Source organism: Chanodichthys erythropterus, chromosome 15 (genome assembly GCF_024489055.1).
Source record: "Chanodichthys erythropterus isolate Z2021 chromosome 15, ASM2448905v1, whole genome shotgun sequence".
In the NCBI taxonomy this organism is placed as follows: Eukaryota; Metazoa; Chordata; class Actinopteri; order Cypriniformes; family Xenocyprididae; genus Chanodichthys; species Chanodichthys erythropterus.
This window is the reverse complement of record NC_090235.1, coordinates 7354925-7369831: the sequence shown is the minus strand read 5'-3', so window position 1 is coordinate 7369831 and position 14907 is coordinate 7354925. Positions and strand designations below refer to the sequence as shown.

At 35.8% G+C, this 14907-nt stretch overlaps 1 protein-coding gene across 1 annotated transcript in view; it reads right to left on the bottom strand.

Moving 5' to 3' along the window:
• Window positions 1-951: 951 nt before the first annotated feature.
• pou2f2a (POU class 2 homeobox 2a) overlaps window positions 952-14907 on the bottom strand; it is a 52081-nt gene continuing 38125 nt past the window's right edge. Inside the window, exons 5-17 of the mRNA XM_067361617.1 lie at window positions 14331-14444; window positions 12215-12373; window positions 12131-12178; window positions 11128-11239; window positions 10859-10950; window positions 9444-9644; window positions 9169-9310; window positions 8930-9078; window positions 7592-7783; window positions 7297-7345; window positions 7060-7207; window positions 5370-5443; window positions 952-3404 (exon numbers count right to left, since the gene is read on the bottom strand). Of these exons, the coding sequence (XP_067217718.1) occupies window positions 3097-3404; window positions 5370-5443; window positions 7060-7207; window positions 7297-7345; window positions 7592-7783; window positions 8930-9078; window positions 9169-9310; window positions 9444-9644; window positions 10859-10950; window positions 11128-11239; window positions 12131-12178; window positions 12215-12373; window positions 14331-14444 (1788 nt within the window). The 3' untranslated portion in view covers window positions 952-3096. The remainder of the gene's footprint in view (window positions 3405-5369; window positions 5444-7059; window positions 7208-7296; window positions 7346-7591; window positions 7784-8929; window positions 9079-9168; window positions 9311-9443; window positions 9645-10858; window positions 10951-11127; window positions 11240-12130; window positions 12179-12214; window positions 12374-14330; window positions 14445-14907) is intronic.

Genomic DNA, 14907 nt, shown 5'->3' with positions numbered 1-14907 from the left:
ATCTGCCGTCAACTGTTCTTCGACACCGATCGTGGGCCGGATATTTGAACCAGACGTTGGATAGATAATCTGGGGAAGTCTGTGAACCTTTATACTCACGCGAAAAAGACGCTAAAATACCCTCTCCTGAGCAACATCTCCTCTGCTCCCCTTTGTCAAATTCTTAAAGCTTTTTTTCCATCTATTTGGCATTTCTAATCAAACATGAGGTATATGCAGAAGCGTATCTCTCTCACTCTTTTTCCCTCATCCAATGCTTTTAAAAAACAGCAAAATCTAAAAAAAAAAATAAAATTGGAAAAAATTGGAACAAGAGTTATGCTTAAAATTAGCCCATAACTATATATTACATCAAGTTATAGAGACATAGTTTGCAAACTTTTCATCTCTCGAAAGCGGTGGACAGATTTTTTGAAAAGGTGCCCACGGAAACAGTCAGTTTTAGTAGCGAGTTTTGGTTTCAAAAACTTGAGTTTGTCATTAGTTAAACATTGACACTTGTTTTTTTTTTCTGAAGCCACCCCATATTTCCCCAGTTTGGTTTTAAGAAGATTAAAAAAAGACCGAATCGATAAATTAAAATGCTATAAATACATAAATAAGCCAATAAATAAGATGAAGAGTTGGAAACATATAAATCATCGATACACCCTCCCCTCACACAATAAATACAAATTTTCGAGGGAAAAAAAAATCAAAGAGAGACAGTTTAAAGCTTTTGGTCTAAAATCAAGTCATCATCAACATTTCATAAGGACTATTTTTATCACAGCCTTTTTTTTTTTTTTTTTACATTAGCAATAGTAAGCAGTTGAACATAGATTTTTTTTTCCTACAAAATCTATCAAAGCACTAACAGGTACATTCCCTCTAGAAGTGTAACGTCAACTGGATTTCCAGTTGCTTTTAAACCCCATCCCACCCCGTCCCCCACAACCTCTACATTTCTCGTTTGTCCACGTTTTTGTATGCGTCTAAGATCACATGGTCAAAAACAGTTTGGCCGACACGCCGAACGAAAGTTGGCTTAACGGTCGTGTTTCGGTTTGGTTTCCATGCTGGAGATGAGCTTCCACGTTCACACGCACTCACACACACACACACACGTCTCTCTCTTTGCTCCCTATCTCTCCTCGAAGAGACCTAGCACCAATACGGTCTTTCTCCAAGTGTTGTGCATTGGTTAGGTTGCTATTTGGCGTCAAAAAAGAAAAAGTTTTCGCTTTTGGTATTTCTTCAGTTTTGGCTTATCGTTTCACAACATTCGCAATCGAAGCAAAACTTGGAAGCTACATGTTCACAGTATTGTTTCAAACCGCCTGATGAGGGAAACCCCCCGGCACGATCAATTCAAAATGACGAAACACACAAAATATGAAAATAGGCAATACGTCACCCCATTATCCCAAAAATATAAAGCAATGAGACGAGTCATACAGCATAAACAGACAGACCAAGAGGGAAAAGCAATAAAACAAAATATATATGTATATATATATATTCTGAAGTTCAGTTCGATGAGGTTAATAAATATTCTCCCGTCCAGGAAGGAGAGTGAAAGCATCGACTTAACGGAAAGGAGGGAGGAGGTGAAGGAATGATCTTCTGGTCAAAGCCATGTTGAGTCTTTTCACGTCATCGAGTCTTGCTACTCTAAAACATCCTCCTTGTCCACCTCCTGTGGTCCACTCCTAGTATTTGGTTTCATTCCATTGAGTAAAGTTCAGTTTTAGTCCATTGGTTTTGGTTTGGTTTCATTTTTGGTTTAATCCGTGTGTTGGAAAAATAAAAAAAGCGACAACGGTGACATCTCCCCTCCGCATCTCGGTCGTTGGATTCCCCCCTGCACGTTTCCTCGGATCCTCTTCAGTCGCTGCTCCTCTTGCCTGTCGTTCCTTTATTTCGTTTGGCCTTTTTCATCACACATTTTTTTCCGAGGCACAGGAGAGGGGTCCGGAGAGGATGGAGGGCAGGGGCTTGGGGGCTCAGGGGGATTTATTTTAAAATTTGTCCTTGTGTATGTTGGTTTTTTTGACATGTTTGAGGTCTTGTCGTCTGAGCTCTTTTCAGCTGACGCAAAAGGCCAGACAAATGCTTTGGTATCCAAGAAAAGTGTTGCAAAGTTTGAGGCATGGATTCCAGCGGATGATCACTGACGGATAGGGGGAATCGGGATATGCGTCACAGTAAATTCAGTGTATGTGTGTGTGTTTGTGTGTAATACTGTTTAAAGTGGAGACAAAATCCCTCTAAATTCTTCTGTCGTTCTGTGTTTTCCATCTTAAGTTAGACAGGAATGATGAAAATGTCACGGATCAAAAGTGAAAATGGAATGAAAAAGAATGAAAAATCTAAATAGTTGATAGCAGAGGTAGATTGAGAAATACATTTACAAACAGTTTAAAAGAAAGAAAAAAAACAGAGTTTACATAATAAGGGGTGCATGGAAAACAATGAAAATTGAGCAAAAGGTTTTTGGTGTTTTGTAGAGTTAATCTGATCCTGGACAATTCAGGTTTCAAAGTCTTAGGTAAAGCTTTTCTCTCCGATTTTTTGGTTTTGGTTTTTGGTATTTTGGTTTTGGTATTTTTCGTCATTTTTTGTCTTTGTGAGTCTTTCCATTCTTCTTCCATGTGTTTATTTTTTGGTTTCTCTTTCTACCATCCAGTGACACTTGTCAAATGTCCTTCCTTTGTTCCATTCGTTGCCACCCGTTTTCTTTTTTTTGTTGTTGTTTCTTCGTAAAGTCTTTTGGCTCACGACCCTGCCCTCAAAAATCTGTTGATGTAGGTTTGTCTTTTTCCATTCAGAAAGGAATAAAATGTACATTCTCAAAGTAGCTCCGTTGAAGCCACCTCTCCAATCTGAATAGATCAATTTTTTGGTTTAAACAGTCCCCCGTTCTGTTCTCTCCTTATCCCTGTTCTCTTCTGCTCATTTCTCTGTATTTTTGGCATTCAAAGACATAATGAGAGAGAGAGCACAAGAGAGAAATGGAGGGATTGAGAGATGGCTTTGGTTGAAAAGGCGAGTCTTGTTTGTCTTCTTTCTTCCGTCCCTCTGACTCCCCTCAAGTGCAGCAGCTTGGTGTGGGCGTCACTCAGCCATAGCTCCGCCCAGAGGGGGTGGCGAGGCTTCGCCTAATGAGCAGAAGGAGGCGGGGCTTGAGCAGGGGGAGATGGAGCACGAGTCTGGGCTTGCGCCTCTGGCGCCAGGAGGCGGAGAAGCCCTTGGGGTGCCGACCAGACCCATGCCTGCGCTCCTCGCCAAGGGCAGTAAAGTGGGGCGGTTTAGGAAGAGGGACTGGCGCAGACCAGCTCCTGGACCTCCAGCTCCACCCAGGAACATTTGACCGCTGCCCTCAAGAGCGGAAATGGGAATCTGGCCACCACTGGCAGCTAGGGCTGTGAAAAAAATGAAAGAAGAGAAGGAAATAAAAATGAAGATAGAAAATTAGGGCATATATACATGTATATACTAAATAAATACAAAAAACATACAATGGCTGTGCGATGCCCCTTTTCCACCAAAATGGTGCTGGTGCTTGCCGCCCACAAAGCAAGTCTTATTGACTACTAGTTTTTAAAATGTATTTTAATATTTAAAGCTGCAGTCAGCAACTTTTTCTGTGTTAAAAATGTACAAAAATTATGTAATGAGAATATACAACATGAATCCATTTTCCAAACCATGTTTTTGTCTTATCCTGAATCATTATGGTACAGTTATAATAAGTGTTTATATTGGGACTATTTTAGACAGGACTGGTAGGACTCGCCGCAGAGTATCACAGTAACTGCGTGACTCGCCATAGATGTACACGGAGAAAAGTTGCTCCGGCTAGAATGTTCCTCCGCAAGACGCGTGCAGTTCTGTTTATTAACCGCTAGAGGGCCAAAAATCGCGGACAGCAGCTTTAAAGTAATTAAATTCAGTGCCTTTATGTTATCATGTCAGCTTTCATGTAATTTTAATAATATACATACTACTTCTCGAGAGTTTGGGGTCAGTAAGATTTTTTAAATGTTTTTGAAAGAATCTCTTATGCTCACCATAAGACTTAATTTTCCCCACCAGCATTTTTTTTAGTTTTTAAAGTTGCTAGCCAGCACCAGCATTTTTGATCATTTTTACAAAACTTTCATGGCCCCAAGAATATTTTGTTTTATGAATATCTGAACATGCAATATATCAAAAGAAAGAACAAAGTCCCTGCTTAACTTCATGCATTCTTTTTTATTTTTAATCAACACTTGTGTTGGTAGGTTTCATAAAAAAATGCAACATTTTAACAAAAAAAAGCTGAGAAAATCGCGTTTTTGTCAAAGACTACTTCCCAATGGGATTCAGAAAGATGATCAAAACATAGATAGAGTAGATCGAGTCCAAAAACACCCCCAAAGCTTCACAGTCCTATACCTCTTCCTGGGTCAATATTTCATTCATATGTTGTTTAATGTTTGATGGTTGTGTTAGCTAACATGTATAAGCTATGCTTTTATCACTTGTTTATGCTTCTTCGCCTGTGTTTTGATTTGGAGATTTTGTACTCTTTCAGATGATCCGTAACAGCACCCCCCTACCGTATAACAGTGAAAATATGGGTTGCCAGAAAATTCTGTCAATGACGGAGAAGCTTTCTGTCATAAATTACGGAAAATTCTGTCAATGGCGGGGAAAGAGATAATATATTTTAAGAAATGTAATTTATTCCTGTGAAGGCAAAGCTGAATTTTCAGCATATCTCTCTCTCTATATATATATATAGAGAGAGAGAGAGAGAGAGAGAGAGAAAGAAAGAAAGATACACATATACATACATACTACTTATATATACTACTTATATATATATATACACACACACACACAATATAAACAGACAGGGAAAATAAACTGGTTGAAGTAGCTGTTCAACACAACCAAAATAGATACAGGGTGTTTGGTCACCTGCGAGGCTACACATTGGCCCAGAGTTGCCTTTGTAGCAGTTCTAGATTGTGCATCGGCTCCAGTAATGTGTTGGTGGAAAAGGTTTTCAAGAGATGAGGATGAAAATGAGCTCAAGAACAAATATAAGGGAATAGAAATTGCAGGTGCTTTTGAAAGAGACAGACAAGGTGCACAAACACAGTTCTTCTCACACACACGCAGACAAACACATGTATGTAAGTAGTGAGGATGAAGATGTGATGAATATGTAGTGAGAGATTTTCATTTCTCTGCTCTTGTTCAAACACATCCCAGCAGAAAATAGTAGAAGGCTCTTTGATGGTGAATGATGGTAAGGATTCACGGTTTACATTGTATTTCTTTTAATCAATCTGTCTCTATCTACTTTTGTAAACTTTTTCTCGTCCTCCATGACAAACCTTGCATTGTGGCCAGAGGGTTGCTGCTGATGAGGGCCTGGTTCATTCCTGTGCTTACACCCATCATTGTGTTCCTGTAACGTGTGTGATGTGTCATTTACACGTGTCCACAAACATACGCCATTCATACATGCGGAGAGAAGCAAGCCTTTTTAGTGACATTTCAAGAAAATCCATGTCCATCGTGAGTTAGGGTTAGTTTGTGATCATTTCACATGCAGGAAAGAATTAAGACAAGCAAAAGAAACAAAACTCGAGAGCAAGAAATTACATTTACATTCAAATGGACAGGTTTGGAACACAACTGAGAATAGAGATTTCAATGCGAAAACAAGTATAAAGCTGTAATTATTTCACTTCAGAATGCTTAGTCATAATGAAAGCTACTGACAGAATAATGATCTGTTGTAATCACAGTCTTAAGATTTATGATCGCAAAATTTTGAGGTAATATAAAACACTGGATGCTGGATTTATGCAAATATCCATGAATATTAGATGTATCATAATAATAAAATAAACATTCACAATATTTTATGATTCAATTATAGTTAATTGATTTAAACAACCTAAAAAAAAATTATTTTCATGTTTAATAGAAAATTTACTACACATATTTGTAATAATCTTGATCTAAGATCATTCTGCAACATTGGACAGTGAATTTGTGCAAATTTGCAAATATTGTTTAAATGTGTAATTAATAAGAATAAATGAACATTTACAGTATTTTACCATTCAATATATTAGTTTTTAGTTAATTAAATCAACCTAATCAATTATTGATTAATAACAGCAATAATAATAATAATTATAACAACAATATAGTTGTCAGTTGATTAAATCATCCTAAACAAGTAATTGATTGGATTAATTTCTAGTTAAATAATAATAATAATAGTAATAATAATAATAATAATAATAATAATATGTTTGTTTGTTGATTAAATCAACCTAAACAAATAATGATTGAAATAATAATAATCATCATCGTCATCATCATTTTTAATATTCCTGCTCTAGATCATTTATCTTATGTTTAACAATTTGCAAGCAGTTTAAAATGTATAAAAAGTATAATAAATAAGACAAAATTATTGATTACAATATTTTACCACTCAATATATTACTTGTTAGTTGATTAAATCAATAATAATTTATTATTATTGTTATTATTAATAACAACAATAACAACAACAACAATAATATTATTATTATTATTATTATTATTATTATTAATAATAATAATAATAATAGTTTTTGATGAAATCAACCAAATAAATAATTGATTGAGTCAATTTCCTGCTCCAAGACCATTTATCTTATGTAAAACATTGGACATTTGTGTAAATGTGTGTAAATTTGCAAGTATTGTTTAAAATGTCTAATATTTAAAAGTATAATAAACAAGAATAAATAAACATTCATAATATTTTGACTCATTATAGATTACTTTTAATAAATAAACCTAAAAAAAAAAGATTAAATAAAAATAAGTATTATTTATTTAGAATAACATATTATATTAATTATATATTATACTAATTTATGTATAGTAATATATATTAATGTAATATGTATTATTAATAATTGTTAATAATTCTCATAATTAGTATTATCCTTATTTCAAAGTCAAGCAGTGTCCAAAGAGAATCTTCCTGCCCTTTTTGCACATTAAATATCTTCTTACCCTGTGTTCAGGCCAGGGCTGCCGAGACTCTGCGGAGTGGGGCTGACTGTGCTGAGAGGAGGCGGAGTCACTGAAGAAGGGGCGGAGCTCATTGCTGCATGTCCACTGGGGTTGAGGGGGCAGGCCACAGAAGGTGTGGGACTGACGGCTATGCAAGGAGAGAGATTCAGCATCTGTCCTTGTAACCACAAATGTGAAGTGTACAACACTATTATTCATTCTGAATACTCTTCTCACCTGTTGTGCTGAGACTGGTAGCGACCTGAGCCAGTCCCTGACTGGACATCTATAGACAAAAGGAAAGAGACTAATTAACAAACATACAGCTCCTAATTACATTCTTTAATACTTTCAAGAGGTCAAATTTTCATTTTATAGTGGAACATTATTCAAACACATGACCAGACATGTTTCCTTTATTCCACATTTGCACCCATTCTCACCATGCACCATCCAAACAACATTTCAACACCAGCTGTCAGTCGAAATGGCTTTGGGCTAGATCAATCGCTAAAGCCATGAGTGGGTGTACCATGTGCGGGCTGTAGCAGGGGGGTTTGTGCGTCGGTGCCGGGGGCTGAGTGGGCAGAGGAGGGGTGGCGCTGGAGGGGTTGATACGCTTCTCTTTCTGCCGTCGGTTGCAGAACCAGACGCGGATGACCTCTTTCTCCATGTTGAGCTGCTCGGCCATCAGCAGGATTTCCTCCGAGGTAGGCTTCTGGTTCTAAAGGGGGTGAGGTGAGACGAATGAGTACATGAGACATGCCAAACATGTCTCAAACAAGTAAACACTGATTTACTAAGAGTGAGAATGTGCTTTTAGGAATTGTTTTTTCCAAAATTAGGACACATGACCTATAATTGTTGTATAACTGCTGGATTATTTGATAATGAAAATGTTTTGATTACATGCTTTGTTGTGAACGTTTCTGTCAGCGTGATGTCAACCGGCGAAATGAGTTACTCAGAAATGGAAAGCAGCAGCACGAGTCGCCTTAAGTGTATTGGCTGTTTGCCTAGACTTGATCTTAGAGTTTTCCGTGGAAAAATGCATCAGTCTTACAAACAAAGGTGTGGTGCTTACCAAAGAAAAAGTGTGACTGTAGTGGTTTTGTGACTCATGTGTGGCCAACTGTAACTTGAGGCTTAATAAATCTGTCTCGTTTAATTTAAAACATTAAAAAGATCTAGAAATGTGTGAACTTTAGGCCTTGTCTCCCTTTTGGTTTTTAGATGAACCTACTATTATTGCTACTTGTTACCATGTTTATTTTATTTTATTATATTATTATTATTTTATGCATTATTTTGTCCAAAGCAATTTAAAAATGAACATTGCAAGCAAATTATAATAAGATAATATAAAACTTATTATTATTATTATACTTTATTTTATCCATATTGACTTACAAATGAACAACATTGCAAGAAACTTAACTTAAGATATGAAAAAATGTATAACTATTATTATACATTTATTTATAAAAGTATGTTATTTTATTATTTCTTATTTAAGCCTATATTATATGATATATTATATGTTAAATAATGCATAAAAAATATGCTCAAGCAATACTTCTACAACCATGGCAGAAGTATACAGGGTTTAATGTGGTGACATAATTCTTATACTGTATATTGCAATAAATTAGTTTGCTAGTAGACTTCCGTTTCTCCAGAGAGGAAAAAAAATGCATTCAGCATTTTCAAAAAGAGAACCAATATTTTTTTTATCATGAGAAAGCAAAAAGGAGGTCATGAAGCCGAGGTGTGCCATGCGGAATGATCCAAGTCAAATGAATGAGTAATTTGAACAAAATATGATTTCTGTATCTTGCAGCATTTGTGTGTGTTCATGTGTGCGGCTAACCGAGATGAAGTTGCGCTCCAGGGCAATGCGGACGTTGGTCTCGATGCTGGTGCGTTTCTTTCGGCGGCGTCCAGGCAACCCTTCGAAGCCCAGCAGAGGTGAGGACAGTGAACTGGGGCTCGGCAGCATGTTGTCTATCGCCATTGTTTCTATAATGAAAACACATACACAACACATGAATCGTAAAGAACGCCAACATGAAACACCAATAACAAAAAAAACCTGACAAAAACACACACCTGCATCGCTCAGCCATTTCTCCAGCAAGGGTTTGAGCTTGCACATGTTCTTGAAGCTGAGGTTGAGAGCCTCGAAACGTGAAATGGTGGTCTGACTGAAGTCATTGCCGTACAGTTTACCCATGGCCATACCGACGTCCCCCTGCATGAAGACACAGAGCAGAGTTGCCATTTGCTTGTAATTAAATTACAGTAATTAATTACTTAGTAATTAGTTAGACACAATGTTTTTTTGAAGTTAGATTTTTAAAAAGATCTTTCAAACCGTTTCATACCTGTGTGAATCCCAGTTTAATTCGCCTCTGTTTGAAGGTTCTGGCAAACTGTTCGAGCTCCTCCAGATCGCTGGGCTCCTCAGGATGTGGCGTCACCGTGGGAACGGAGCTCATGGGTGGGGCTGAGGAGGGGGCGGAGCTCACAATGCTCTCCACGCTCTTCTCCCTCTGCAATGACCACAGCCTGTCGTCAAGATGATGCTACAGCACAGATTGGGAAAACACACTACTTTCTCAAACACGTATCTGGTGTGAGACAGAGCCTTCCATTTTAAACCTATTCCAAAAGATTGCCTTCATTTTTGCATGTTTTTTAAAGTTGCAAGGAAATTTAGACTAGATTATAATGCACACTACTATTCAACTCATATTATTTTACAAGTATACGATAACATTCAAAAGTATGGTTTTTTATATTAAATGAAAATACTTTTATTCAGCAAGGATACATTAAATTGGTCAAAAAAGACATTATATTTACAAAAACATATCAGGCTTGTCAAATCGATTAAATTGCATCTAACATAAAAATTAGTGTTTACATAATATATGTGTGTGTATATATTATGTATATACATGTGTGTCTTTACACATATATACACATATATACTGTATATGCATAAAAATTGTGTATGCGTGTATACATTTATATTATATATATATATATATATATGTAAACAAACTTTTGTTAGATGTGAATAATTGCGATTAATCAATTTGACAGCAAATAAATGATGTTCATCAAATTCATCAAAGAATCCACAAAAAAATGTCTCACATTTTTCACAAAAATATTATGCAGCACAACCGTTTTTAACACTGTTGATAATAAGAAATGCTACTTGAGCACCAAATCAGCATATTAAAATGATTTCTGAAGGATCATCTGACACTGAAGACTGGAGTAATTCAGCTTTAAATCACAGGAATAAATTACATCTTCAAATATATTGAATTAAAAAACAGTTTTTAAATTGTAATAATATATCACAATATTACTGTTTTTAGTGTATTTTTGATAACAAAAAATAATAAAGCAATCTTGCTGAGTATAAGATACTTATTTCAAAAACATTAAAAAAATCTTACCGACCCCAAATTTTGGAATGGTAGTGTATAGAAACTATGCACAATATGCAACAATTTCTCAACAGGATACTGATTTGAATTATTATATTTGCCAAACTGTACAGTGTACAGCGGAGCACACTGCATCAAATGCAGTGTGCTCAATCTTCCATTTCTTAAGTCTCAAGTAAAATGCCTTCGTTGACTCATTATTAACTCAAGATCTGACTGAAAGCAAAAAAAATTAAACATTTATTCCTGAGATGACAACTGAACACCATTTGCTAACTGAATAAGCAACATGAGGTGGACAACAATGTAGTTTGAAACCTTTTTTTGTTGCATACCTGTGCTTGAAGCCCCAGTCTAGGTGGGGTGGTCAGGAGACTCCCTGGGCTTTGCTGAGGTAGTGGAATCAAATTTGATGTCGAAAGCAAGCCTGAGAGAGAGCATGAATGGCAATTACTCATTAAAGACATTATTGCATGCAAATGTCATGGTGTCACAGAGTCAACTATTATGTGAAATAGTTATAGTGCATACACAGGGTGCAGTTTCAGTGTTTCCACAGACTACATAGTCGTGATAAAATAATGTGTGAATATGCGTGTTTTACCTTGCTGACCCTGCTGAGCCTGGGCTTGAGGCAGCAGGAACTGAGCAGGGGACTGTAGAGGATGACCTGGCATCAATACCAACTGCTGTAACTGCAACAACTGCTGAATGTCCTTCAGAGAGAGACAGAAAGCCTTATGAGGATGAAAAAAGACAAGTGAGCAAGTCAAAACAAGTGAGAATAGGAGAAAAGGTCCAGTTAAGATACAAAGTCAAGTTTCAGAAACCATTTTTTGGAGGAAAATCGCAATTTGCATTGTACTGTAGATCCCTTTACTGAATATTTGAACTCTAATCTCATTTTACATTCTGTAAAAGACTGACTATATAACAATATTTTCTTACACATCACCAGATGTCCGAGGAACAAAAGATGCATATTTCACACATTCGTTAAAAACGTCAATGCATTCAAATTGTACTAATTAAGATTTATTCAAAACTATATTAAAATGGTATTAAATACATTTGAATAATAAAGTGTTAATAATAGATTAATAATAAAGTTATTTATTTATTTTATATTATTATTTATAATTAATTATTTTATATGTTGGAGCGGAACGAGGCCACTGGAGCGATTGCTAATGAGAGACGAGCGCGACACACGTATTGTTCCCTTGTATAATAAGACATATAATATATTAAAGCGTCTTTGGTGTTTCCATGGTTCCTACAAAATAAAACCGGAAATCGAGGGTAATGCGGGTATGATTGGCGTTGCACGGACACGGTTAAAATTGCTTATTTCTCTGGATTTAAACATTCTTGGAAACATCTGGGATAATGTAAGTACACAAGTCAACAAAATATTCAGTTGTAGTGGTTTTTTGATATTTTAATCCAAAAATCTTACATACTGTGCCCTTAAATGAGGTATTGCAAGATCGTCTACATTGTAAGAGTACTGAAAACTCCTTGAATTGAAATACAGGAAAATGCAAATCCAGCCTCTGATCAACAATGCACTTTCCTAAAACGTACAACTGCAGCGCAGAAGGTACCTGGGCAGTGAGCTGGATAGGCTGAGATAGAAGTGGAGGCGGAGCTTGCTCAGGTTTGGCTTGAGACTGGGCTTGTGCTGCTGCCTGATTGGCTTGCTGCTGTTGCGTCTGTTGTTGCTGATTGGCTGCGGCAGCTGCGTGGGCGGCATGCGCAGCGTTTGACTGCTGCACGGCTGCGGCTAACAGCTGCGCTTGAGCCTGCTGCAACAACAGCTGCTGCTGTGCAGGGAGGAGAGCGGCCAGCTAAAGAGAAGAAGAGGAAGAAGAGAAGCAAGGGATAGAAAGAAAAGATGGAGAAAAGAACAGCATCACCAAGCAGCACAGGAAGCGTCTGTAGCACCTTCTCTTAAGCTAGCAGACCCTGAGATGGCATCCACAGCATGGTTAAGTTATGCAGATTATCAACCAAAAGCATGTAGTTGCATTTAGTTAATAGAAGCATAGAGAAAAGAGGAAGAGAGCAATGCATTTCATATTTGTATTTGTTGTCTTTCAGATGAATTATTATGTAATATAAGTTCACTTGTAGAGCAGGATTTTCTAGTCCAGTCATTTTGCCTCAAACTCGCGCTACGGACCCTTTCCAGAGCTCTCAGATATGGAAGTCGGCATAGTTGGGTAAACGTCTATAGTGGTAAATGGTAGACGATAGCAAATATATTTTTTGTATTCCCTACTGCTTCAAAAGCAAAAGAAAACTCCATGACAGCATTTCCACAACTTTCCGAAAGAGAGAAAAAAAATGGCGAGATTGATTACAGAAGTCAGAACTAGAATGAAGTTTGCCATCAACCGTTGTATTAGAAACACTCTTGGAATTCTAGCTTTTTTTTTTTCTCTCTTTTTTCTTTTGTAATTTACTGCCAAGGTAATATAACAAAATGTAGTGTTATAAATGTATATATATAAAAAAAAAAAGTTTAAATGAAAATGTGTAAAACTAGATTTGCGATGTCATCACTGCCTGTGAAAAGGGTCCATTGGTTGAAGTAAAAGTGCCACAAAGCCAGTGTTTAGTTTATTTGGGAATAAATGACTTAATATTGTCTCTGAATATTGAAATGGGATAGGGGAAAGTTTTTAATAATAAAAAAAAAATTGTTGGGAATGAATGAATAAATATATATATATATATATATATATATATATATATATATATATATATATATATATATATATATATTTATTTATTTATTTATTTTTTTTTATATATATATATTTTAAATGATTCATTAAATGTATTATTAATAATATTTATTTTAAAAAGTATTTAAAATGTCAGGGGTGCTTAATTATTGAAGTAGTAAATAATTTAAAGGGATAGTTCACCCAAAAATCACCTCATTTACTAACATAGTAGGAAAAACAAATACTATTGGGGTTGAGATCTTTTTGGTTACTGATATTCTTCCAAATATCTTCCTTTGTGTTCAGCAGAACAAGGAAATTCACACAGGTTTAGAACAACGTGAGAGTGAGTAAATGATGACAGAATTTTCATTTTTGGGGAACTATCCCTTTAAGCCACAGATTTGAAAATAAGACATTTCAGCTTTTAACTAAAAATAATAAAATAAAGTTGCAAGCAATCTAATGTTATTTTAAATAGCTTATTGCCATTTTGTTTCCCCTCAAAGATTTTTCATTCACTTCACTTGTGTACCTGTTTGTCTCATGTGAGTGTGTGTGCTTGTTTTCATGATTTATGGAGGACACATTTGTATAATCACATGGGTATTACACTGGTATTACAACATAAACATGTTTTATGAGGACAGTTCATTAAATATTTCATATTTAAAATAGCTTTAAAAACATACTAAACAATGTTTTATTAAAAATGCAGAATGTTGTCTGTGATGGGTAGGTTTAGGGGTAGGAGAAGTGTAGGGGGATAGAATGTACAATTTGTACAGTATAAAAACCATTATGCCTCTGGAATGTCCTCACTTTGATAACAAAACAAACCTGTGTGTGCGTGCGTGTTTTTGTGTGTGTGTGTGTATTTTCTAGATTATGGGGACAAAAGGATTGTGATACCAGAAATATTGTAGGAAAACAGCTCATAAAATATACAAAATTATATTTAAAAAAAAATAAATCTATGAGGGTTATGTTTAGACAATCATTATGTTCCTATAAAACACGGAAACCCAACACGCGTGCGCGCGTGTGTGTGAGAGAGTGTATAAGCACATACCCCTGCGAGCTGGCTGCCTGCCAGCATGAGTTGCGTGTGTGGTAGAGCAGGCTGAACTGGAGGAGGAGGAGGAGCGTGAACACTGGTCATCTCAGCGGCCTCCTCAGCTTTAACCTATAAATCACATTCATATATATTATTAATAACATATGGATTATAGTACACTATATATGGTACGTATATATGGATTATAGTACACAATATATGGATTATAGACACTATAGTTCATAAGTAAGTGAGGATAGCAAAATAAAGTAAACTGTGACATATTATACCCAAAAATTACATACATACAGTGGACTACCAGTAAAATTTATAAAAATTTGGAACCAAAAATTATTCAGACACTTTGACCTGACCATATTTTTAAGTGTAAGTGTTATCTGACATAATTCAGATTAATTTTTTTCTGACACAGTTTAACTCTGAGATCTTTTTTTTAAACTTTAGTGAATAAACTGTATTAATGAATGAAATGTTCAAGGTGTCTGAATAAATTGGAAGTGGAAGTGCTTAATTTAATTAAATCAATTTAAAAAAATACTACAAAATGTTTATGTGTATAAAATTAACACTG